This window comes from Cetorhinus maximus, chromosome 17 (genome assembly GCF_964194155.1).
Source record: "Cetorhinus maximus chromosome 17, sCetMax3.hap1.1, whole genome shotgun sequence".
NCBI lineage: Eukaryota > Metazoa > Chordata > Chondrichthyes > Lamniformes > Cetorhinidae > Cetorhinus > Cetorhinus maximus.
Window position 1 is genome coordinate 18393426 of NC_135895.1, and position 27547 is coordinate 18420972.

The 27547-nt window shown below is 41.1% G+C and overlaps 1 protein-coding gene across 2 annotated transcripts in view; it reads right to left on the reverse strand.

Moving 5' to 3' along the window:
- Positions 1 to 331: 331 nt before the first annotated feature.
- The window catches only part of rpap2 (RNA polymerase II associated protein 2), a 111429-nt gene continuing 84213 nt past the window's right edge, over positions 332 to 27547 (reverse strand). The window contains exon 10 of one of the 2 annotated variants that reach the window (XM_078560784.1): positions 332 to 571. In XM_078560784.1, coding sequence (XP_078416910.1) covers positions 430 to 571 — 142 coding nt within the window. In that variant the 3' untranslated portion in view covers positions 332 to 429. Of the gene's footprint in view, positions 572 to 5170; positions 5329 to 27547 lie in introns of those variants that run through there. The other variant, XM_078560783.1, reaches the window with a different exon arrangement.

Below are 27547 nucleotides of genomic sequence, written 5' to 3' on the forward strand. Positions count from 1 at the left end.
CCAAGGAGCTGCTGACTTGAACCTCTGCAGTACATCTGGTGTTAGAGAGTTCCAGGTTTTCCAAGATTGAGCTAAATCATAGTGATTTACAAGGGGGAAATTTTTTTGTGTCTTGTTGGTTTTCTGCTCCTTTGAGGTCAAAAACCTTTCCCAATCCAGAACTGACAAACTACACCACAACAGAGATGAAGATGGATATGTGTTAAGTGGTATAGAATCTTCAATTTCCAGACTGTCAGATGTACATCTTACCTACTGGCCTCTTATGTTGCTGTTGTTACTTTTTCCATCAATACTCAAACTTAATTAGTTAAAATAAATCACACAAAAAAGCAGGTAAGGAATATGTTTATTTAGGTATTGTGTTCCAACATGATTTAGATTTTTTTTGAAAAAGTACCTTAATCATGATCAATATGATAAGGTTAATCAAATTATAAGCTTTGTGTCATAGAAATACATCATGTTGTTTATCTTCTTCAAGAAACAATTCTTGTTGATTCTATTACACAGTTCGATGGAATCTGGGGTTTCACTGAAACAAAATATCAAATAGGACCAATCTTCTTTTCTAGGATAAAACCGAGGAGTACAATTAAACTCTAATCACCTGACCAAACAAGCTACAAAAAAACAAATACTTATAAATTGCCAGTCAAATAATTCTAAACACTGTCCAACACTGTACTGTCACATAGATACTCCAAAATTGACACATGGTATCCTCATCAAAATAGTTACGGGGATAGAAGGCCCTGAAAATAGGTCTACATCTGTATGAATACAAGAGATGGCAAAGATAGCAGAAAATTGGGAACAACAGCTGACAACTAATGAACTAATTGTGAGGGTACTACAGAAAAATCCAGCGATTCTGGTTCCTGGAAAAATGATCACAGGTCATCCAGGCTTCACTGTAAAAGTATCTGAAAGGGTTTTATTTAAGTTATTCATGGAAATTTGTGTCAATGTGAAAACATTTTTAAAAAAATTAAAAGACTAGTTTCAAACTATGAGGGAGTCAAGAGTTACTGGGAACAGGCAGCAAAGTGCAGTTGAGCAAGATCAGATCACTCATGTGCTTGCTGAATGCCGGAGCAGGCTCAAGGAGGCGGATGGCCTCCTCCTGCTCTTATTTCTTTTGTATTCTCTCCTTGATAAGCAAACTTGAAGGGGGTGGTGGGGTTTGGGGGGTGGGGGTGTGTGGCAGTAATGCAAAGCAAGAAAATACAACTTGTAAGGTATATGTCACTTTTTAAATAACATTATACTCAAAATACCAAAGAAGAAGGTCTAGCTTACCAATGAGAAGAATCAACATGCCTAGTCCCTCTTTCCCCTACATATTCTCTCCTATCCTAGCTTTGTTTAAGACACTGAATCAAACAAGATTACAGTTCCAAGGCAATGGTGGCCCTTACCAAACTGACGCTTCTTCATTTATGAGTTAATTTGACTCTGGATTGGCACGACGTCAGTTCCCACACCATGCAATGGTAGTTCTTCACTAAGTATAGAAACGACATCATAAAATTCAAATTAAATATATAAAAAATAAGAAGTCTGAATGGGATTTGGTTTGGGATGCAGAGGACCCATTCAATTGAAGAATGAGAAATACGTTATAAGGTACAGAATGTTAACTTATTCCTCATCTAGAGTCCTGCATGTATAAGATCCTACCTTAGGGAAAGGGAAAGAAGGCTGACACCATCAGTTCATAGCAAACAACTTATCTGCAGTCAAAACAATTCAGTCAGCACCAATTGTACAAAACTCTCCTTCAGATTAAATGAGGCCATGGCATTAAGTTATACAATAGCCAGGGGAGAATTCAACAAATGTGAGAGGATGCCACTACGAAGCAGCACTGTTGATATTATCTTTACCTAAACAGTGATTGTCCTCATGATATAAACAAAAGCATCTTAAGAACTGACCTTTACCCATAAATATCATAGAGAATCTGCCGTTTAACGCACAAAGCTGGTGAAGTTTTTGAATTGTGTATTCCTCTTGATGAAATTTCAAACTATTCTAGACAGGAACCTTAAATGAGAACTATCCAATCTAAGTGTGGCTGCTATGAGTAAGGCATGGCTGACCAACCAGAAGCATCTGGAGTTCACCAACTCTCCTGGCTCAATCACGTTTCATGTGCATTGCAGGCAAAGATAGGGAGGAATTGTACAGAATTTGTCTTTTGTCCATATCTTGTAACAACAGAGATCGTAGTCCCACACAAAACAATGACCTGTATATTGCTACATTATGTATTTGATACAACTGGATTTCAAACCGAATACAAATGTTGAGGGCTTTCTGGAACATGGAGGATTTTATTAAGTAATATGGATGCTTGTCATCTAACATCCAGGCAACAACCTATTTTTGTTATGTGCTGTGTGCTTGGTCAGCAAAAGGTTTTGCAAAAATAGTTAAAGGTTTCCATAGCAAAAAGGAAGCAGTCCTCCTCTTAGTGCCCATTCCCACAACAAGCTGGTTGCCAGGCAGAAACCTTAAGTTCTTGATAAATAATTGGATTCTATCAACTCAAATGTAAGCTTTACTTATATAGATAATGGGTATGTACTCAAATTAAACTAGCAGCTAGTAGTGTTCCACAAGGATCTGTGCTGGGGACTCAACCATTCACTATATTTATTAGAGATTTGTTAACACAATAGCAAGTCACAGGTCCAAATTTGCTGATGACATGAAGATTGGTGGCATAACAAGTAGTTTGATGGGGGCATAAAATTATAGAGATACTGACAGATTAAGTGAGTGATCAAATCTGTAGCAGATGGACTTCAACACAGTCAAGTGTGAGGCCATACATTTTGGACTAAAACAATATATATTAATGACTTAGATGAGGGAAGTGAATGTACTATCACAAGTTTGTGGAAGACACAAAAATAAGTGGGAAGGCAAGTGGTGAGGATGATACAAAGTCTAAAGAGGGATATAGACAGGTTAAGTGAGTGGGCAAAAAGTTGGCAAATGGAATGTAATGTGGGAAAATGTGAGATTATGCATTTTGGCAGCAAGAAGAGGAGCTGAATATTATTTAAATGGAGAAAGACTGCAGAAAACTACAGCACAGAGGGATTTGGGAGTCCTCATGCATGAATCTCAAAAAGCCAACGTATAAGTTCAGCAGGTAATAGGGAAGGCAAATGGAATGTTGGCTTTTATTTCAAAGGGAATGGAGTATAAAAAAATAGGGAAGTCTTGCTAAAACTATACAAGGCACTAGTTAGACCACACCTAGAATACTGTGAACAGTTTTGAGCCCCTTATCTAAGGAAAGATATATTGGTATTGGAGGCAATCCAGAGAAGGTTCACTAGGTTGATTCTGGGTATGGAGGGGTTTTCTCATGAGGGGAGGTTGAGTAGGTTGGACCTGTACTCATTGGAGTTTAGAAGAATGAGAGGCAACCTTATTGAAACATATAAGATTCTTAGGAGGGGGCTTGACAGGGTAGATGCTGAGAGGTTGTTTCCCCTTGTGGGAGAGTCAAGGGCCAGAGGGCATAATCTCAGAGTAAGAGGTTGCCCATTTAAGACTGAGATGAGGAGGAATTTCTTCTCTCAGAGGGTAGTGAATGTGTGGAATTCTTTACCGCAGGGGGCTGTAGAGGCTGGGTCATTAAGTATATTCAAGGCTGAGATAGACATTTTTAATCAGTAAGGGAATCAAGGGTTATGGGGAAAAGGTAGGAAAGTGGAGTTGAGGATTATCTGATCAGCCATGAATGGCGGAGCAGACTTGATGGGCCGAATGGCCTATTTCTGCTCCTACTTCTTATGGTCTAAAACTTCTGAATATTCTTTACAATGTTAAAAAGCTTACAAAAAAAGGAAGTCCAAAGAGATTTAGTGGTCCATGTACATAATCACTAAAATATAGTGGTGGTCAGGCACAAAACATTATCCAAAAGGCTAACTGAATGTTAGCCTTTACACCTAGAAGTTTTGCTACATTTATAAAATCCCTGGTTAGACTACATCCAGAGTGCTGTGTGCAGTTCTGGGCACCATGCCTTATTAAGGATATAATGGTCTTGGAAGGAGTCCAACAGATTCATCAGAATGTTACCAGGCCTCCAAGTTGAGGAGCAGTTACATAAATTAGGTGAAGGTCAAGGGGTCATTTGATTGAGGATATTTTTTCCAGATTTTTGAAGGAATTGATAAGATAGAAAATGAATAGAAAACCATTTCAGTTGGTGTGAGAGTCTAGGACAAGGGGACATAACCATAAAATGAAAGCCAGGCCGTTCAGGAGGAAAGAATGGAACACTTCTTCGCAGAAAAGGTAGTACAAGTGTGGAATTCTCCCACAAAAGCAGTAGGTGCTAGCTCAATTAATAACTTTAAATTTGAGATTGATAGATTTTTGCTAGTACAAAGGCATTAAGGCATATGGAGCCAAGGCAAGCGAATGGAGTTAGGATGGAGATAAGCCACAATCTCATTGAATGGCAGAGCAGATTGAGGGGCTGAATGGTCTATTCCTCTTCCTATGTTCTTAAATGAAGTTGAATAGTTCATTATGATCACATTCTACATTGCAAGCGGTAAAGATGCAAGAAAGAATTAAATATACTTTCAACTGTTAATTGTTAAAAACTGAATAGAATTTTATAGAGGAGGACAGCATTTAAAGACAGCATATCAGGATGACCAGAAAGAAGCAAACAAGAAAAAGAATGGATGCATCATCCCTGAGAAAAGATTTTTATATTGCACTGGTAAAGAGCCAAAGGAGTACTATCCTGGTATTCCTGATGTCAGAAACAAGTTGGAGGAACTACATGCATGTTGATTATCCATACTGGTAATTTATGCTTACTTGAAAATGAGGATATCAAATCAGAAAAAGCAAAGTGTTCCAGAGTTATTAAAGTGACAAACAATAAAAGCTCATGGACAAGCAGAAATATAGTGCCCACAACAGGAATCTCCCTCATGGTCTTTAAAGTTTAAAATTAAGAACACATTCATAGAAAGTAACTGCCATAAATAAAAACATGTACAGTCTAACAATAACCAAATTGACTATGCCAGTGGAAGACTAATAAGCAATGATTTAATATTTGCTTAATATTATTCAAACTATGATGGTCTTTTATTTACGTTTAAAAGCATTGTTCCCTGAGCTCATCATTCTCAATTCTGGTCAGGACATTTGAAAATTTTCCTCAAGTTCTCCAGGTCTCCACTCTGGATATGAAATTCTTCCATAATTGTAGATATAAACAGTTCTGAGGAGAGCCTCTGGAGAGATTCCTGTAGTAGTGAAATCTTCACACCTAACCTGCATCAAACAGATTTTTAGTTTGTAAGAAAACATTTAAAAATAGGTTTGAATTTTCTCAATATTCAAAGCCTCCTTTAACAAGATTTTACACAGATTTAAAACAGTATCAATTTTTACATATCTGCCAGTCCGCACATTAAAACACGACGAGCTAAAAACCTTCAATGGCTAAAGATTAATAAATAGTTGCCAGCTAATCAGAACAGTACATTTAGACTAGACATGAATTTGGGACCCAAAATTAAGCAACTTCAAATCTACACAGAAAAAGTTATTCTTTACATTCTTTTCCAACAGAAAATATACCCTCCGTAGTTGATTGTCTTATGCAACTTGGGAGAAGCTGGGGAAAAGGGACAATTAACTTTTAAGAAATTTTGAATTCAATTATTTAAACTTCATAGTATATCATCACAAATGAGCGCAGATTTTTTTCTCCTTTACATATGAAAATCTTTAACTTACAAAATCCATCTTGCAAAGACTTCTAAGGCTAATTTCCGAACTTCATCACTGCAATGCTGTCTGTTCACAAAAGGATTGACTCTGAAGGGTAGATGAGGAAATCCTCATCTACAATTTATTGATGTGATACTGTGATTCGTTTTAGAAAATGTGTCATGTTCCAGGTAATGAACGTATTTGTTGTAATTTCTAATGAAAGTGATGGCCATTACAAGTCAACACCTAGAAAAGTTTGTAGTTATTTAGCCTATTACATAATTACTTTTGAAGTATAGTCACTCATTTTTGTATAACAGTAGCTTTCATTCATCCATGTGAAGCTGTAGGATGCAGCAACTTGCATTTATATAGCAAGTTTTACATAGTAAAACATCTCAAGATGCTTCACTGAAGTGTGAAACAAAATTTGATACTCAGCCATGTAAGGAAATGTTAGAACAGGTTACAGAAAACTTGGTCAAGGAGGCAAGTTTTGAGCAGTGACTTAAAGGAGGAGAGTTCGAGATGTGGAGAGGCTTAGGGAGAAAATCCTAAAAGTTAGGGCCTAGACAGTTGAAAGCTGACAGCTGACAAAAGTGGAGAGGGATCAGGGATCAGCAAGAAGCCAAAACTGGAGGAGTTCAGAAATCACAGAGGGTGAAGTTAGTTGAAGATGGGGAGAGGCAAGGCCATGGATGGATTTGAAAACAAGGAAGGGAATTTTAAAATCAAAGCATTACCAGACTCTGTAGGTCAGCAAGCATAAGGGTGAATGGGACTTGGTGCGAGCTAGGATACAGACAGAAGAGATTTGGGGGAGTTCAAGTTTATGGAAGGTGGAAAATAGGACCAAATGACCACAACTTCAGCTGCCAGAAAATTATTGGGACACCTACGAACTGTGAAGCATACATGCTACTTCTTCTGATGCTATTTTTCCAGTTTTAATTTTCTTCATCTTTCATTCCTTGCTCTGTATAGTGGAGCTCATCAGTCTTAAAACAGGACAGAGGGCTTTCAGATACACAACCGTAAATTTCTGATGTAAACCAACACTGCACTGTGAAAAATGATTTCCATTATTCGCTTTATAGATGCATATAAATTTCACAGCATATGACTTCAGCAAGTTTTGGCTTGATACAATGAACTATTGAAATATTGTGCTTCAAACATCCAGGCTTGCAAGATGTCAAGTTAAACACAATTTACCAATCAGTGTTATTATCTGAAATAGCTTGCAACATATGGGTAATGCAGATTTTTTAATCTACCTGCAATTTTCTTCAAACAAGCTGAGGTTATATAAACAGACATAAATGCACAGCTCTTTTATAAAAAAAAATGAACAGGGAGGGCAACTAGAATAGGTAATGAAGATTCAGAGCTGCAAATCGAGGAATCATGTTGTCCTGGGCTATCAAGAAATCTACCTAAATGCTTAATTTTATCAGAGCAAGTTGAACCAAGCAACACTAAAGGTTACATTTTCCAGTCACGAAAGAGTTCCGTTCTTATAACAAAACCCTGAACCGGATTTCTCAGCAGTGCATTGGATCAAAGACTACCTGAACCCAATCAACGTATTTTCTACTTCTAAATTCATAAAACTAGACTTTTCTAAGATGGTTTCTAAACCTTTTTTTAAAACTCTGGTACTGTATACTAATTTTTGATTCCTCTGGTTTGTTCCTACAAGTTAAAAACTCATATGGACTGTCAATGTTTATATGAAAACATTGAGTCACCTGATGCTGAGAGAACAGGGCTCATTTGACATCTGTTGACAACCAGTGCAATTTAGTGGAAAGAATTTTGAATTATTTAAGCAGCTTAAAAAGAGAAAGGAACTGCAATTGTAGACATGAAAATATTAGAAACAATCTTCACTGATGAATTTAAAGACAAAATTGTCAATGCTTTCTTTGTAGAGATATTTAAATACTTCATGTTCCAGAAAAGCTAAAAGCACATAAATGCTTTGGTAGCACACATGTTGCACACACATAACACTTGCATTATTTAACCTGAATAAATACAAGATATAGGGACAAGAGTATGTCCTCATTTATATAGTGAAACATTTGAAGACCAAGTTCACGCAGATTACACTGTATTCAAAGCAGTATACAGGCATTCCAAAGTCACAACCAAATACTAAAATAAAACAAAAGCTGACACTGCAAATAGATTTTACTGAGCAAACACAAATCAGGCTCAATTCAATATAAAAAGTTGGGGAAGGGAAGAAGTGGTCTGAGTATTATCTCAATTATTTTTATCACCCCAAAAATCTATTTCAAGATTTGTTTTAATGAGAAATAGTAGAACTTTAAATTGGAAAATTCAGAAGTTAGGATATATTTTATTCTTACAAAATTAGATCATCAATATAAAATAACATTCTTCCTTGGCACAGCATTTATCCTTAACTGCACATGTTTTGTACAGGTAATTCAATGAACTGAAATGTTTGGGTGGATCTTCCCCAACAGATATTATATATGGGTGGCACAGTGTGGCTAGACAGAGTTTATTTTGAACTACAGAGGAATTAACACAGGTTAGCAAGTGTTTAGGTGACACTGACTATCTTAACAGATTTGATCTTTTAAAAATAAAAACAAAATACACCATAAATTTTAAGGACTATGTTTTACACCATTATGACTATTTCCAAGCACATAACCAAATTAACCACATTGCAGGAGACTGATCAGTGTGGTGTACAGAATACATCTTTAGCTTCTTTTATATTATGCTAGTGCTGCTGGTTGCCAAAATGAGTCTTGCACAGATAGCAACTGCCGAAAGCTAACGTCACCAGTTCAAAAAAAATACTAAAACTGGCCTTTAGAAAGTCTTTTTGAAGTAGGAAACACCCACTGAGAAAGAAGATACAGGTAACTATATAAATGATTTTCACCTCCACCCAACCCCTACAATTCAGTAACAAACTTATACAAAATATTTGCAGTTAAGGGTAACTGCTGCACAAAAGGAGTGTAATTTTATATTTAGAAGTCAATCATCTGTGCCATTGCACATTGGAGAGTGGAGCCGGAGACCTAAAAAAAGCACAAGGGGCGAGACTAAGAGTGGAGCTGGGAGTTAAAAGAGCACTAGAAGGGGCAAGACTGAGATAAACACAATAAATAGTATACATAGAAATTATTCTAAATTAAGATAATAATTAAAATAAAGTAGTAAATACTTTGGTAAATGCTTTATATAAAGTATAAGGTATGTCAGTGCAGCTCAGCCATGTGGAATGTGCATCTTGCTGGATGTGGGAAGTCATGCAGGCACAAAGTGCCCTCGATGACTACATCTGCAGGAAGTGTCACCAGCTGCAGAAACTTGAGCTCTGAGTTGCGGAGCTTGAGTGGCGGCTGGAGTCACTGTGGTGCATCCACAAGGCTGAGGATTACGTGGGTAGAGAGGTGGTCACACCGCAGCTAAGTATACGGGCAGAGAGGGAATGGGTGACCACCAGAGTATCTAAAGAAACAGGTAGGTAGTGCAAGAATCTCCTGAGATCATCATGCTCTTTAACCGCTTCTCCATTTTGGATACTGGTGAGTGAGATGTTTCCTCAGAGGACTGCAGCAAGAGCCAAGTCTGTGGCACCACAGGTGGCTCAGCTGCACACGAGGGGAGCAGAAAGAATGGACGTGCTATAGTAATAGGGGATTCCATAGTTTGGGGAGAAGACAGGCATTTTTGCGACCGTAGATGTGACTCCAGGATGGTATGTTGCCTCCCTGGTGCCAGGGTCAAGGATGTCACAGAGCAGCTGCAGGACATTCTTTTGGGGGAGGGTGAACAGCCAGAGGTCATGGTCCACATTGGGACCAATGACATAGGTAAGAAAAGGGATGAGGTCCAGAAAGCACATTTTAGGGAGTTAGGAAGGGAATTAAAAAGCAGGACCTCAAGAGCAGTAAGGTTTACTCCCAGTGGCGTGTGCTAGTAAACATAAGAATAGGAAGATTAAGCAGTTCAACACTTGGTTGGAGAAATGGAGTAGGAGGGAGGGCTTTAGATTTCTGAGGCAGTGGGATCGGTTCTGGGGCAGGTGGGACCTGTACAAGAAGGATGGGTTACACCTCAACAGGACTGGGACTAGTGTCCTCGCGGGGAGGTTTGCTAGTGCTGTTGGGAAGGGTTTAAACTAGGTTGGCAGGGGGATGGGAACCTGTGGAGAAATTTAGAGTGGTGAGGAGAAAAACTGGCAGTGGGGAGTAGTGAAGTATCAACTAATAGTGAGGATATATGACACATATGCTAACTAAATAGTCACAGCAGTCTGCACATCTGTAATGTACAGGACTCCACTTTGCAGCCAGTTCACAAGTTGGTGAAATAACATCGATCATAACATGACTGAATTTTGCATTCAGTTTGAAGATGAGAAGAGTGGGTCTAAGACTACAGTATTAAACTTAAATAAGGGCAATTATAAGGGTATGAAGACAGAGCTGGCTAAAGTAAACTGGGAAATTAGGTTAAGGGTAGGTCAGTAGAGATGCAGTGGCAGACATTCTAGGAGATATTTCATAACACTCAGCAAAGATGCATTTCAGTGAGAAAGAAAGACTCTAGAGGAAGGGTGCACCAGCTGTCCCTAACTAAGGAAGAGTTTCTACAGGTAGTTAAAAAGGAAAGGAGTAACTCAAGTAAGTGTTGGTCCTCTAGAGAGTAAGTTGGGGGCATTAATAATGGAAAATAAGGAAATGGCGGATGAATTGAACAGATATTTTGCATCTGTCTTCACTGCAGGGGATATAAGCAACATCCCAGAAATAATTGTGAATCAAGAGGTGAAAGGGAGGAAGGAACTTAAAACAATTCCAATCACCAGGGAAAGGACATGGAGAAAATTATTGGAACTAAAAGCTGACAAGTCCCCAGGCCCTGATGGACTTCATCCTACTTTCTTAAAAGAAGTGGCTGCTGAGATAGTATAGATGCATTGGTTTTGATTTTCCTAAATTCCCTAGATTCTGGAAAGGTCCCATCAGATTGGAAAATAGTGAAGGTAGCTCCTCTATTCAAGAGAGCAGGGAGACAGAAAGCAAGGAACTACAGGCCAGTTAGCTTAACATCTGTAATAGGGCAAAAGCTGGTATCTATTATTAAGGAGTTTACAGCTGGGCACTTAGAAAATCGCAATGCAATCAGGCAGAGTCAACATGATTTTGTGAAAGGGAAATCGTGTTTGACTAATTTATTAGAGTTTTTTGAGGAAGTAGCAAGCAATGTGGATAAAGGGGAACCTGTGGATGCGGTGTACTTAAATGTTCAGAAAGTATTTGACGAGGTGCCACATCAAACATTACTACACAGAATAAGAGCTGATGGGGGTAACATGTTAGCATGAATAGAAGATTGGTTAGCTAACAAGAAACAGAGAATAGGCATAAATGGATCATTTTTGGGTTGGCAAGATGCCATGAGTGTACTGTCACAGGGATCAGTACCGGGGCCTCAACTATTTACAATTTATATTAATGATTTGGATGAAGGGACTGGATGTATAGTTGCTAAATTTGCTGATATGACAAAAATAGGTAGGACAGTAAATTATGAAAAGGACATAAGGGTTCTGCAGAGGGATATAGATAGGTTAAGTGAGTGGGCAAAAATTTGGCAGATAGAGTAGGATCTGGGAAAATGTGAACTCGAGCACTTTGGCAGGAAGAATAGAAAAGCAGCATATTATCTAAATCGAGAGAGGTTGCAGAACTCGGTGATACAGAGGGATCTGGGTGTCCTGGTACATGAATCACAAAAAATTAGAATGAAGGTCCAGCAACTTATTAGGAAGGCAAATGGAATGTTGGCCTTTATTGCAAGGGGAATGGAATGTAAAAGCAGGGATGTTTTGCTAGAGTTGTACAGGGCATTGGTGAGACCACATCTAGAGTAGTGTACAGTATTAGTCTCCTTATTTAAGAAAGGACATAATTGCATTAGAACCAGTTCAGAGAAGGTTTACTTGACCGATTCCTGGGATGAGGGGTTATCTTATGCGGAAAGGTCTGATAGGTTGGGCCTGTATTGTTGGAGTTTAGAAGAATGAGATGTGATCTTATTGAAACATATAAGATCCTGAGGAGGCTCAACAGAGTGGATGCTGAAAGGATGTTTCCCCTTGTGAGAGAGACCTGAACTAGGGGCCACAGTTTAAGAATAAGTGGTCTCCCATTTAAGACAAGGATGAGGAGAATTTTTTTCTCAGAGGGTCGTAAGTCTGTGGAATTCTCTTTCCCCAGAAAGTGGTAGAGGCAGGATCATTGAAAATTTTGAAGGCAGTGGTAGGTAGGGTAGATTATTGACTAACAAGGAAGTGAACCTCATATATATAATGAATGACAAATCAGCCTTGGAAGATGTTCAGGGAAAAGAATGTTCAAGAATGATCCCTACTTTAAAGATGTGCCAGCCATGGCTTAGTTGGTAGCACTATATTCTCTGAAAAAGAAGGTTGTGGGTTCAAATGCCACACCAGAGACTTAAGCACAAAAGTCAAGTATTGAGGATGTACTGCACTGTCAGAGGTGCCATGTTTTGGATGAGATGCTAAACTAAGGCCCCATCTGCCTTAGTATGGTATCATTTTGAAGGAGAGTAGGGAAGTGAACCCCAGTGTCCTGGCCAATATTTATTCCTCAAACAACATCACAAAAGCAAATTATCTTGTCATTATCACATTGCTGTTTATGGGAGTTTATGGTGTGCAAATTATCTGCCGTGTATCCTACATTACAACAGTGACTGCACCTCAAAAGTACTTTGTTGCTGTAAAGTGCTTAGGGACATCTAGTGGTTGTGAAAGGCACTATGTCAGTGCAAATCTTTCTTTTCTTTTAAAAAAAAGCACCTCAGTTATTCAGAGACGCTTGAAGAGCTGGGTTAATTTCTCTGGAAGTGTGTAGGTTGTGGTTAGTGATAGGAAGCACCCAGACATCATGTGTGTGAGGCAGGTTGGCTGGGCCTGCTGATGTTTTCTTGCCAGTCATTTTCATATGTTTGTATTATTTACTGTTGTAAGGGAAAAATCAATTGGCAGAAAATGTTGTGCCCATAAACAGGCATTGAATACCTGAAATAAAAATTAACTGCAAAACAATTCAAACCAATTCCTTCCATTACAAAGCAGCCTAGTGTCAAAGCTCTTTCATCGCTCAAATCATCACATGCTCAGTCCCTTGCTGTATCCAAAATAAAGCTCATATAAAATCAAGCAGGGCAGCTTTGCTGAATGTAGTCTCCAGGGTAGAGTTTCCATTAGAAGTGATTAATATTTGATGGAAGCACCTGAAAAGCTAATGTCTATTTGGTGACCAATTTAAACACTTTTGAAGTTCAAGGCCAGCAAGTCTAAAAAACACTCATGTTTACAAATAAAAATCTCAATTTTATATAGCAAACTGCACCAATTTTTGATTTGTAGTAAATTTGACAGTGGACTACTCAAAGACTGAAGTCAGATTTTATTACTCCAAATAAACATGGATAATTTACAAGAAACAAAATGGATTTGTTGCTAAATTATATCATCTCAGTTCTTGGGAAGTAATTAACAAAATAGGAACAGGAAGCAGTAAACCATTCAGCCCCTCAAGCCTGGCCAGCTATTCTATGAGATTTCGGCTGATCTGTGCCTCAACTCAATTTAACTGCCTTTATTCCATATTCCTTGACATACTTACATGACATATTTACCAAGCAAAACCATCAAACAGTCTCAATTGACACACCATCTATAGCCTTTTTTGGGGGATGCGGGAGGGGTTGGGAGGGGTCAGGAAGAACATACCCTCAAGCTTCACCTTCTAAGCATACTTTCAGATCTTTGGCTGTGCCAAGCAGAACACCACTGCTCCAAATGGGTACCTTTGCCCCAGTGATCATCTTTACTTAATGTCTGCTCCCCTGCAGTTCTTTCTTTAGCTTAACATAATTGGGATCTCTGCCTGTCCTCTGTCTCTGTGGCACATGCTGGCTGACTCCCTGAAACTGACTGCCTCTGAATTGTAGTTCACTGGCCCTTGAACTGATCTGGTGACCTATCGCAACACTCCAAGAGGGTCCCACCCTTGTTACTAGGCAGGAACCAATATAACAAGCATGGGAACATCCTGTTCCTTAAGTGTTACAATCTCCACAGACTGCCAATTTAGCACACAGGGACCCAGGGATCAATGAATTCCAAAACAGACCCCAGTTTAGATCCCCAGGGAGCACTAATCACATCTTACTAGTGTACACTCCCTTTATCCAAAAGTAAAGTACTGCAGATGCTGGAAATCTGAAATAAAAACAAAAACTGCTGAAAAAACTCTGCAGGCCAGACAGTATCTGTGAAGTGAAACAGAAACAGGATTAGCATTTGAGGTCGTTTGACCTTTCATCAGAACTGAAGATTGATAGAAATGGACGAGTTTTCAAGCCAGTGGAAGGGAGGGAGGGGCAGGAAGAACAAAAGGAAAGCTCTATGATTGGGTGGAGGGCAGGTTGATTAAATAGCAAAAGATTTTATGGTGCAAAAGCCAAAGAGAATGATGAGTATAGCAAAGAAACAAAGACTGTGTCCAAATGAGGTGTGAATAGCTACATAAGAAACATTTGAATGTAGCATGAAGGGATTAAAAAAAACAAGACCAACCCAGCAAAACAAAAGAAAAAAAACACATAAGATGAAAACAGAGGTTATGATCTAAAGTTGTTGAACTTGACGTTGAGTCCAGAAGGTTGTAGCATGCCGAGTTGAAAGTCTAGGTGCTGTTTCTAGATGAAGGCAAAATACTGCGGATGCTGGAAATCTGAAACAAAAACAAAAATGCTGGAAAAATTCAGCAGGTCTGGCAGCATCTGTGGAAAGAAAGACAGAGTCAATGTTTCGACTCTGTATGACTCTTCCTCAGAGCTAAAGAGAAGTAGAAATGTGGTGAAATATATATTGTTTAAGGGGGGGTGGAGCAGGTGAAGCTGGGTAGAAGGCTTTTTTGTGCTGTTCTAGAGGTAGCCTTGAACTTTACTAGAACACTGCAGCAGGCCATGGATAGAAAGGTGTCTCAAAATATTCAGCCATGACCTAACCTTCACAAATCCACACCAACTTTATTACAATTTCAAATTGATAAAACAGTTCTTTTTTGGTACAAGAACAAAATTAAATTATATCTCATAAGTATCTTGGCTTTGGGCAAAAACACTGAATAAAACAAAGTTCTGAGGGAATTTCCACATCACAATCTGTTCTTCAAAATTCAACATTTATATATGGGTTTTCTTTAATAAAAGTACACCAGAAAACTGATTGGAGGAAATAAATATTGTTTAATACAAGGATGCTTTGTAGTTTGTACGTACTGCTTTTTCCAAGTAAGTGTCCTCCGTTTCAAGTGTACAAACAGAGAACAAGCACTCAGTGGAAAGATATTAACTGTATGTTAACACTTGGCAAACAAAGCAGAATATCACAAATCTAGGCAACAATTCAAAAATGAAGGCAAATCTCAGTCAGTTTGTGTGCTTCAGGTAAAATACAGAGTACGCATATGGAAATCAAATCCCTGAGTTGTAACTGCATGTGATACGCTTGCCACAGTGAAGCAGGACAAGTTCAAGCACACATTGCTGTAAGAAAAATCTGAAGTACAAATCAGACATCTTTTAAAGAATTAGATGTGTCATTAGTGCTTGCACATGAACAGGAGAGCGAGCACATCCTGAGTGGGGCATAGCCAGAGTGGGCATTCGGAATTTGGTGCAAAATGGGAATTGAACTGCTAAGTCTTTCTCTTTAATTTCTCTTGAATTTTTGTAAGTTCAGTAGTCTAGTTAAAAGGTTGGTAAGGTAGCTACAAACAAAAAACTACTGCGGATGCTGGAAATCCAAAACAAAAACAGAATTACCTGGAAAAACTCAGCAGGTCTGGCAGCATCGGCGGAGAAGATGCTGCAAGACCTGCTGAGTTTTTCCAGGTAATTCTGTTTTTGTTTTGGTAAGGTAGCTGACTCAGCTGACTGTGCGACAGTTAACTGTCAATCACCTGAAGCCTGATTAGGGCCTGAATAGGGGTTAATTACTATTTGAAGCTTAACTAGTGGTGAGTCAAGTCAGCTCTATTTAAGAAAGGGACTATCTGGAAGCAAGCTACAGTGTGCTTGCACACGAACAGGAGAGCGAGCACATCCTGAGTGGGGCACAGCCAGAGTGGGTATTTGGAGCAAAGCGGGAATTAAACTGTTAAGTCTTTCTCTTTAATTTTTGTAAGTTCAGTAGTCTAGTTTAAAGGTTGGTAAGGTAGCTGACTGTGTGACAGTCAGTCCCACATGGGTCACTTATAAAGAAGGCAAAGGCACATGGGATACAGGGTAATTTGATAAGGTGGATTCAAAATTGGCTTAGTTGTAGGAGTCAGAGGGTGATGACAGAAGGATGCTTCAGAAGGAAGCCAGTGTCCAGTGGTACACCACAGGGATCTATTATTTATCATTTATATAAACGACATATGTGGGGGGTAGGATTAGTAAGTTTGTGGATGACACAAAGATTGGCCGGGTAGTTAACAATGAGGTTGAGTATCTTGGGCTACAGGAAGATATAGACGGGATGGTCAAATGGGCAGATAAGTGGCAGATGGAATTTAACCCTGAAAAGTGTGAGGTGATACACTTTGGAAGGAATAATTTGACGAGGAAGTATTCAATGAACGGCATGGCACTAGGAACAAAGGGACCTTAGCGTGTGTGTCCATAGATCTCTGAAGGCAGCTGGGCATGTTAGTGGGCTGGTGAAAAAGGCATATGGGACACTTGCCTTTATCAATTGAGGCATAGATTACAAAAGTAGGGAGGTCATGTTGGAGTTGTACAGAACCTTGGTGAGGCCACAGCTGGAGTACTGTGTGCAGTTCTGGTCGCCACATTATAGGAAGGATGTGATTGCACTGGAGGGGGGTGCAGAGGAGATTCACCAGGATGTTGCCTGGGATGAAATATTTAAGTTATGAAGAGAGGTTGGATAGACTTGGGTTGTTTTCATTGGATCAGAGAAGACTGAGGGGCGACCTGATCGAGGTGTACAAGATTATGAGGGGCATGGACAGGGTGCAGCTGTTCCCCTTAGTTGAAGGGTCAGTCACAAGGGGGCATAAGTTCAAGGTGAGGGGCAGGAGGTTTAGGGGGGATTTGAGGAAAAACTTTTTTACCCAGAGGGTGGTGACGGTCTGGAATGCACTGCCCGGGAGGGTGGTGGAGGCAGGTTGCCTCACATCCTTTAAAAAGTACCTGGATGAGCACTTGGCACGTCATTACATTCAAGACTATGGGCAATGTGCTGGTAAATGGGATTAGGTAAGTAGGTCAGGTATTTCTCACGTGCCGGTGCAGACCCGATGGGCCAAAGGGCCTCTTCTGCACTGTGATTCTGTGATTAGTTCAAAAACACTCAGGACTACCAAAAAAGTTCTTGCAGGCAGCACCAAGAAACGACACTGCAAGTTTATTTATTTAAGTATTGGTTACATTTCTGAATGTATTTTTTAAACTCTGAATCTAAATATTAAAATCTGACACCGACCTCTTCTCACATGACACAGATCAAGATATTTCACTGCATTTGTTATTTCTGAAAAAGACATTTTTTGTTGAAGTGACAGTCATTCACTGGTTCATTCCTCAGGCCAATGCCTTGACCAATCAGAGTCAAGTTGTCTGGTTTATATTTCAAACAATAATTTGTAGTTAACTGTCAGTCACCATCAACTGGTGCATTCTCCATGTCAATGCCTCTACCAATCAGAGTCCACTTGCCAACCCGTCAGCACTGTCTTCTCATTCAGTATAAATTGTTATTCCTATTACATTTGCTATTCTTGTGAATTGCCCCAATGAGTGCAAGAGAAAAAGCTTTGACAAAAAATGTCTCTTTTTTTCAGCAATACTCAACTTCTGTACTACCAAACGACTATTTGATATTTCCTAAACTGAAACAGTAACCTTAATTGGAGACTTGCCACGCACTCAGAAATAATTTTCACCATTTTTCACTGATTCAAATTAGTGGTCAACATTTTGCAGGGTGAAGTTAGTAATCAACAGAAGAGGGATTAACCCCTGGTAGGACAAAGTACACACATTCAGCAGAAGAGTAACTTGGAGTATTTTCAAGTTGCGCACAGCAACCTAGTGAGCTTGAGCTCCTAGGATTCAAATTTACTACACTTCAATCTTAGTGCAATTAGGATTGGAAAGGACAACTTTATTCCTCTCAAAATCAGGGATTCTAAGGTCTATTGAAGCTTGCGACTGTTGCCCAAGATGAGATGAACTAAACAAACACAAAAAGGTTGGCTGGTTCTGAAACCTCTATGGCTCAAAACCACACTGGATATTTCAATTACCCATTACGCTATCAAGGAAGATCGCTTGCTTTCCCAGAAGTGGAAGTATTTTTGAAGGGTGTTTTTTATCTGTCCCTCCCTTCCCAAGGTGGGTTACTCCTTGTTGTACAGATGTTGAGGTTCTTGCACAACTGCAGTATCTCACCCAAATCGATATCCACTATGTGAGAAGTTAGTCACTGATAGGCTACCTGCATCAAGCATCCAACTGACCCTGACCTCATCAAGATATGCTAATTTTCCAACCTTTGACATTCTTGTTCCCAACAAACTGATTACTGTGTTCCTTCCCTGCTCTCCAGTATAACATTTACCTTCATACCATCAGACCAGTGGTCACAACACAAGTGGCACACACAATAAGCCAGGACAACAATCATCAGATTTGGAACATAGCAAACTCTATGGCCAGAATTTTTCCGTTGGCAAGTTGGGGGCGGGGTCCGCTCGCCGGCGCAAAAATGACATCAGGAGGAACCCCCGACGTCATCCCGCCCCACTTAAATATTCAGGAAGGCAGGCGGCGAAATCAGCTGTCCGCCCGCCAACCTGTCAATGGCCAATTGAGGCCATTGACAGGATAATTAACCCAATTAAAGGCCCTGCCCATCCAACCTTAAGGCTGGTGGGCAGGCCAGGAGCCCTGGCGGGCTTCTGAAAAAACATGAAACCTCATCCACTGGCGGATGAGGTTTCATGTCCGTTTTAAAAATCTTTAAACTTTATGTCATATTTATTAGCATGTCCCATCTCGTGTGACATTGTCACATGAGGGGGACATGTTAATCATTTTTTTATTTTTCTATTTTTGAGGTTTTTTAAACTGTCACCAACCTCCCTGAGACAGCACTTAGTCTCAGGGAGCAGTATGCGCAAAAGAGCACACTTTGACAGTTGGGGAATCCCTCCCCCCCTGCACAGGAAGCGCATAGCGCTTCCCGTCGGGCAGCCCGCTGGGCAGGCCTTAATTGGCCCGCCCACTCAAAATGGCAGCGGGGCCCGTGTCGGCGGTGGAGTTCGGCTGCCCGCCCGCCGCCGAGCCAGTGGGGCCCGCCCATCGAGGGCTAAATTCTGCCCTACGTGTTTCACTTTCCTCAGCCAAACCTGCATACTATTCCAAGATCATAAGTTCCTCTTTTCCACACCTAGCTATAGTCTCAAAGCCCTTAGATTCCTTTATTGCTATGATCAAGGCTACCTGTGCAGTTATCTCTGCTTTCTCCTCTTCCCCTCCATCATCTTCCAACCACCTCAGCCCTGAATTGAAATCACTTAGCAGTTTCTCTCCCGTAATTCTTATTCTTTCTATAATCATATCTTCAAACATACCAGCCTCCTACTTCCTTGAACCCATCCCCATTCCAGATCATTCAATCACCTTTCCTTGTCTCCACAGCTCCCAACATTGTTAACAATTAACTTCGTTCTGACATTTTTGTTCATTCCTTAAAGACCAACATGATTAACACCCTACATAAAAAAATAAACTTCTCTTTCCTCTATAACTTCTTTGAACATATGGTTGCATTTCAGCTGTGTCCATCTCTGCTGCAACTTCTTGTTTGAATCTCTTCAGTCTGGTTTCCACTCATCTCACAGCATCAAAACAGCTCTAGATCTGGTTGTTTTAATCAAAATCGTCCTCTCTATGGCACCTGATTGCTGATAACACCATCTTCCTCTACTGGTTCTCCTCCATTGCACGGTGGCATTTCCACCTGGCTGGAAGAATCCAGAGTATGTCCAGGGATGACTTCCTTTCCCTTCTCATAACTTTCATTTCCAGGGTCCAAGAATTTCTCAGTTGCACCCTGTCCTTGTGTCACATGGCATGCCTTGTTGACAATTTATAGCTTCCATATGTATGCTGATGACAGCAATCTTCATCTTTTCACCGCATCTCAACCCCATGACCACATCCATGCTGCCTCTCCAAACAAGTCTTGGATGACTCAAATCCCCCTTCACATGTACAACAGTAAGACTGAAGCTAGGGTTTTCAGTGCCTGACAAATACACCCATGCTACTGATACCATCACCCTCATTGTTGCTTATTTAGGCTAAACAAAAAACTACATAATGTAACTCTGACATCCTCTCCCATCACCAAGTCTGCTTACTTCCACCTCTACAAATCACCTAGATCAGCAGACTCTGCTGATAACATCTCTATTTAATGCAGTCCTGCTGGTTTTTCATTCTTTACCTCCCATAAAGTGAAATCTATCCTTTTTCCAACTCAACTTTTCATTTACATTTATTTCAGACTGTAGCCCCTTACCCTCTTCCACCTCGCACCCCACTTGCCACCTCAAACCTCTTCACATCCTACACTCTACCTCTAATCTCCTCGGCTCTACACCTGATATAACCAGTTTGCCCAGTATCCATCTCCAAACTACTCCCTTACCCAACATCTAAATATCCATCAACCATCCAATAACTTACCATCCAAACCTATCGCTATCTCCTTCAGCTGCCCACCCCCTCAATTGTTCATTATGTCCATGCTCACTACACTTTTCATATTTACTACTTCCTCTGCAAATATGCACATCCACAACTGAATTCTTACCATCTCTGATATACTATCTTTAGTATTCTCTCTCCTTTCATTACCCTCTCAAATCCCTTTAACTACTCAGTAACTCTATCTTAATTACCATTCAAATTCCAAATCTTTAATTCTTTCTTCAGATACTACACACTACTCTTCCCAAACTGCTCATACATAAGAATATAAGAAATAGGGACAGGAGTACTCCATTCAGCCCCTCGAACCTGCTCTGCCATTCAATAAGATCATGGCCGTTGATCTTCTGTTTCGATTTCCACATTTCCATCTAACCCCGATCACCTTTGATTCCCTTGCCTAACAAGAATCTATCCAGTCCGCCTTAAAAATATTCAGTGACCCTGCCTCCACCGCCTTCTGGGGCAGAGTGTTCCAAAGTCACACAACCCTCAGAAAAAAATTTCTCCTCATCTCTGTCCTAAAAGGGCGACACCTAATTTTAAAACAGTGACCCTAGTTCTGGACTCATCCACAAGAGGAAACATCCTTTCATTGTCCACCTTGTCAAGGCCATTCTGGATCTTGTATACTTCAATCAAATCACCCCTCACTCTTCTAAGCTCCAGTGGAAACAAGCCCAGTCTGTCCAACCTTTCCTCATAAGACAACCCACTCATTCAAGGTATCAAGCTAGTAAACCTCCTTTGAACTGCCTCCAATGCATTTATATCCTTCCTTAAATAAGAAGAACAAAACAGCACACAGTATGAGGTGCGGTCTCACCAATGCCCCATATAACTGAAGCATAACATCCTTACTTTTTTGTTCAATCCCTTTCGTAATAAAGGATAGCATTCCATTAGCCTTCTTAATTACTTGCTGTACTTGCATACTAACTTTGTGACTCATGTACTAGAACACTTATATCCCTCTGCACCTCAGAGTTATGCAGCTGTTCTCCTTTTAAGTAATACTCTGATTTTTTGTTCTTCCTGCCAAAGTGAACAACTTCACATTTTCCCACATTAAACTCCATTTGCCAGATCTTTGCCCACTCACTTAACCTATCTATGTCCAGCTGCAACTTTATGTCTTCTTCACAACATACTTTCCTACCTATCTTTATGTCATCTGCAAATTTAGCTACCATGTCTTCACTCCCCTCATCTAAGTCATTGGTGTAAATCATAAAAAGTTGAAGCCCCAGTACAGACCCCTGTGGGACTCCACTTTCAAATCCCGCCAATCATAAGAACACCGATTTATGCATATTCTCTGCTTTCTGCCAGCCACCAATCTTCTATCCATGCTAATATGTTACCATGCACTTTTATTTTCTGTAATAATCCTGAAATGGCACCTTATCAAATGTCTTCTGGAAATCCAAGTACTGTAAGTCTACAGGCTCCCCTTTATACACTGCGCATGTTACTCCTTCAAAAAACTCCAATAAATTGGTTAAGCATGATTTTCCTTTCACAAAACCATGCTGACTCTTCCCAATTGCCTTGAGCACTTTTAAGTGCCCAACTATAACTTCCTTAACAATTGATTTTAATAACTTCCCCCATGACAGATGTCAAACTGGCCTATAATTTCCTGCCTCCCTCCCTTCTTCAATAGAGGGGTTATATTTGCTACTTTCCAGTCTGATGGAACCTTTCCAGAATCTAGTAAATGTTGGAAAATTAACATCACTGCATCGACTACCTCATTAGCCACCTCTTTTAAGATCCTAGGATGTGGTCCATCGGGACCCGGAGACTTGCCAGCCTGCAGCTCCATCAATTTGCTCGGTACTATTTCCCTAGTGTTTTCAATTTCACCAAGTTCCTTTCTCCCCTTCACCCCCTAATTTTCAGCTATTACTGGAATGTTTTTTGCATTCTCTATAGTGAACACAGAAGTAAAATATTTGTTCATTTCTTCTGCCATTTTCTTATTATCTACTAACTCCCCACTGTCATTCTCTAGAGGACCAACACTCACTTTACTTACTATTTTCCTTTTTAAGTACCTGTAGAAACTCTTGCTATCCATTTTTACATTTCTAGCTAGCTTCTAACCTGCACAGTTCATACACTCACTTCCTCAATCCTCTAACCTTCCTTCTCTTACACCATTCCCAAATTATCACAAACCAACTCTTCTGAAATATTATATCCTCATATTTACTGTCACAACTACCACAATATGCCCACATCCTTATAAAATAATATTTCCTCCAACTTATCAGTAATACAGGAGATCTATTAGTAAAGTACTATGTGGAGTGCCCACTTTGTGGTTACAGGAAAATATTATACTACTTCCATTACAACTGTATTTGCTTAAAATTCTTACCATTTCGAACAGATCTAGCAACTCAAGACTGGGCATCCATGAGGCATTGTGAGCCATCAGCAGCAGCAGAATTGTACTCAAATACAATCTGTAACCTCATGGCCCGGCATATCACCTACTTTACCATTACCATCAAGCCTGGGGATCAACCCTGGTTCAATGAAGATTGCAGGAGGGCATGCCAGGAACAACACCAGGCATGCCTAAAAATGTGTCAATCTGGTGAAGCTATAACACAGGACTATTTGTGTGCCAAACAGCATAAGCAGCAAATGATAAACAGGTCTAAGCGATCCCACAACCAGTGGATCAGATCTAAGCTCTGCAGTCCTGCCACATCCAGTCATGCATGGTGGTGGACAATTAAACAACTCACTGGAGGAGGCTCCACAAATATCCCAATCCTCAATGATGGAGGAGCCCAGCACAGCAGTGCAAAGGATAAGGCTGAAGCATTCGCAACAATCTTCAGCCAGAAGTGCCGAGTGGATGATCCATCTTGGCCTCCTCTGGAGATCCCCAGCATCACAGATGCCAGTCTTCAGCCAATTCAATTCACTCCACTTGATATCAAGAAATGGCTGAAGGCACTGGATACTGCAAAGGTTATGGGCCCTAGCAATATTTTGGCAATAGTACAGAAGATTTGTGCTCCAGAACTTGCCACGACAATAGCCAAGCTGTTCCAGTACACCTACAACACTGGCATCTACCCGGGCTATGTGGAAAAATGCCCAGGTATGTCCTGTACACAAAAAGCAGAGCAAATCCAAACCGGCCAATTACCGCCCCATCTGTCTACTCTCGATCATCAGTAAAGTAATGGAAGGGTTCGTCAACAGTGCTATCAAGCAGCACTTGCTTAGCAACAACCTGCTCACTGATGCCCAGTTTGGATTCCACTAGGGCCACTCAGCTCCTGACCTCATTACAGCCTTGATTCAAACATGGATAAAAGAGCTGAACTTCCGAGGTGAGGTGAGAGTGACCGCCCTTGATATCAAGCCAGCATTTGACGGAGTGTGGCATCAAGGAGCCCTAGCAAAACTGGAGTCAATGGGAATCAGGGGGAAAACTCTCCACTGGTTGGAGTCATGCCTAGCAGAAAGGAAGATGGTTGTGGTTGTTGGAGGTCAGTCACCTCAGCTCCAGGACATCACTGAATGAGCTCCTCAGGATAGTGTCCTAGGCCCAACCATCTTCAGCTGCTTCATCAATGACCTTCCTTCCATCATATGGTCAGAAGTGGGGATGTTCGCTGATGATTGCACAATGTTCAGCACCATTCGCGACGACTCAGATACTGAAGCAGTCCATGTCCAAATGCAGCACGACCTGGACAATATCCAGGCTTGGGCTGACAAGTGGCAAGTAACATCCACGCCACACAAGTGTCAGGCAATGACCATCTCCAACAAGAGAGAATCCAACCATTGCCCCTTGATGTTCAATGGCATTACCATCAGTGAATCCCCAACTATCAACATCCTGGGGCTTACCACTGACCAGAAACTGAAGTGGATTAGCCATATAAATACTGTGGCTACAAGAGCAGGTCAGAGGCTAGGAATCGTGTGACGAGTAGCTCACCTCCTGACTCCCCAAAGCCTGTCCACCATCTACATGGCACAAGTCAGGAATGTGATGGAATACTCCCCACTTGCCTGGGCGAGTGCAGCTCCTACAACATTAAAGAAGCTGGACACCTGCCAGGACAAAGCAGTCCACTTGATTGGCACCACATCCACAAACACTCACTCCCTCCACCACCAACGCACAGTGGCAGCAGTGTGTACCATCTACAAGATGCACTGCAGGAATTCACCACGGCTCCATAGACAGCACCTTCCAAACCCACGACCACTACCACCTAGAAGGACAAGGGCAGCAGATAAATGGGAACACTACCACCTGGAAGTTTCCCTGCAAGCCACTCACCATCCTGACCTGGAAATATATTGCCGTTCCTTCACTGTTGCAGGGTCAAAATCCTTCCCTTCCTAACAGCACTGTGGGTGTACCTACACCACATGGACTTCAGCGGTTCAAGAAGGCAGCTCACCACCACCTTCTCAAGGGTAATTGGGGATGGGCAATAAATGCTGGCCCAGCCAGCTAAGCCCACATCCCGTGAATGAATTTTTAAAAAAAACCATAAGACCATAAGACGTAGGAGCAGAAGTAGGCCATTTGGCCCATCAAGTCTGCTCCGCCATTCAATGAGATCATGGCTGATCTGGTAGTTCTCAACTCCACTTTCCTGCTTTTTCCCCATAACCTTTGATTCCCTTACTGGTTAAACATCTATCTCAGCCTTGAATATACTTAATGACCCAGCCTCTAGAGCCCTCTAAGGTAAAGAATTCCACAGATTAGATACCCTCTGAGAACATAAATTCTTCCTCATCTGTCTTAAATGGGCGACCCCTTACTCTGAGCTTATGCCCTCTGGTTCTGGACTCTTCCACAAGGGAAAACAACTTCTCAGCATCTACCCTGTCAAGCCCCCTAATAATCTTATATGTTTAAATAAGGTTGCCTCTCATTTATCTATACTCCAATGAGTTCAAGCCCAACGTACTCAGAAGAAAATCCCTCTATACTCGGGAACAACCTAGTGAACCTTCTCTGGACTGCCTCAATGCTCGTACATCTTTCCTTAGATAAGGGGACCAAAACTGTTCACAGTATTCTAGATGTGGTCTAACTAGTCCCTTATATAGTTTTAGCAAGACTTCCCTATTTTTATACTCCATTCCCTTTGAAATAAAGACCAACATTCCATTTACCTTCTCTATTATCTGTTGAACTTGTGTGCTAGCTTTTTGGGATTCATGCACGAGGACCTCCAAATCCCTCTGTGCTGCAGCTTTCTGCGGTCTTTCTCAATTTAAATAATATCCAGCTCTTCTATTCTTCCTGCCAAAGTGCATATTTTCAAAGTCACATTTTCCCACATTACATTCCATCTGCCAACTGTTTGCCCATTCACTTAACCTGTCTTTATCCCTCTATAGACTTTGTGTAGATTTTTTTGTGTCACCCTTACCACTTGCCTTCCCATCTATTTTTGTGTCATCCGCAAACTTGGGGGCCAGGATTTCCTGGTCGGCGAGCGGGGGGGTGGGGCCTGCTCGACGACACGTAAAATGATGCGGGATGACGTCGGGCCGAACTCCCAATGTCACCCCGCCTCATTTCAATTTTCAGGTCAGCGGGGGCTCAGCAGGATCAGCTGTGTGCCCGCTGACCTGCCAATGGCCAATTGAGGCCTTTGACATTGTAGTTAAAAGTAATTAATGGACCTGCCTGTCCAACCTTAAGGTTGGTAGGCAGGCTGGGAGCCGTGGTGGGCTTAAGAAAAAGCATGATGGGTGGGATGAGGTTTCATGTAGGATTTAAAATTTTTAAGAAGATTGCCAATGAAAGTGATGGACATGTCCCAACTCATGTGGCAGTTTAACATGAGGGAACATGTCATGGAAATTTATTGCTTCTGTTTTTAAAATTTTTTCAGACAGGAGACGATCACCCTGAGGCAGCACTTAGCCTCAGGGAGATGAGTGCACTTTTTCGCACGCATGCGTGAAAGAGCGCACTCTCGGCTCAGGGAATCCCCCCCGCCCGCACAGGGAGCGCATAGCGCTTCCTTGCGGATGTCACGCTGGGTGGGGCCTAACTGGCCCGCCCACGTAAAATGGTGGCACACCCCCAATTGGGGGCGCTGAGTGGAGGCACGTCTCCACGCGCCCGCTCCTAAATTCACCCCCCCCACCCCACCGCCCCCCTGCCGACAGGGGGAAAATTCTGCCCTGGAGATAGTACATTCATTTCCCTCATCCAAGTCATTAATATATATTGCAAATAATTGTGGCCCCAGCACTGACCCCTGTGGCACTCCAGGTTGCTTTCCTGAAAATACCCCCCTTATCCCAACTCTCTGTCTTCTATCAGTCAGCCAATCCTCTCTCCATGCTAATATACTACCCCCAACACCATGGGCTCTTATCTTATTAAGTAGCCTTATGTGCGGTACCTTATTGAACATCTTTTGGAAATCCAAATATATTACGTCTACTAGTTCCTCTTTATCTATCCTGCTTGTTACCTCCTCAAAGAATTCTAATAAATTTGTATGGCATGATTTCCCTTTCATGAAGCCGTGCTGACTCTGCTTGATTTGATTATGCATTTCTAAATGCTCTGCTTTTACATCCTTTATAACGGACTCTAACATTTTCACAAAAACAGATGTTAAGCTAACTAGCCTATTTTTTGTCTCCCTCCCATTTTGAATAAGGGTGTTACATTGGCAGTTTTCCAATCCTCTGGGATTTTCCCAGAATCTAAGGATTCCTGGAAAATTGCTTCCAGTGCACCTGCTATCTCTGCAGCTACTTCCTTTACCATCCTAGGATGTAACCCATCAGGCGCAGGCTTATCAGCCTTTGGCCTCATTAGTTTCCCTAGTACTTTTTCCCTAGTGATAGTTAT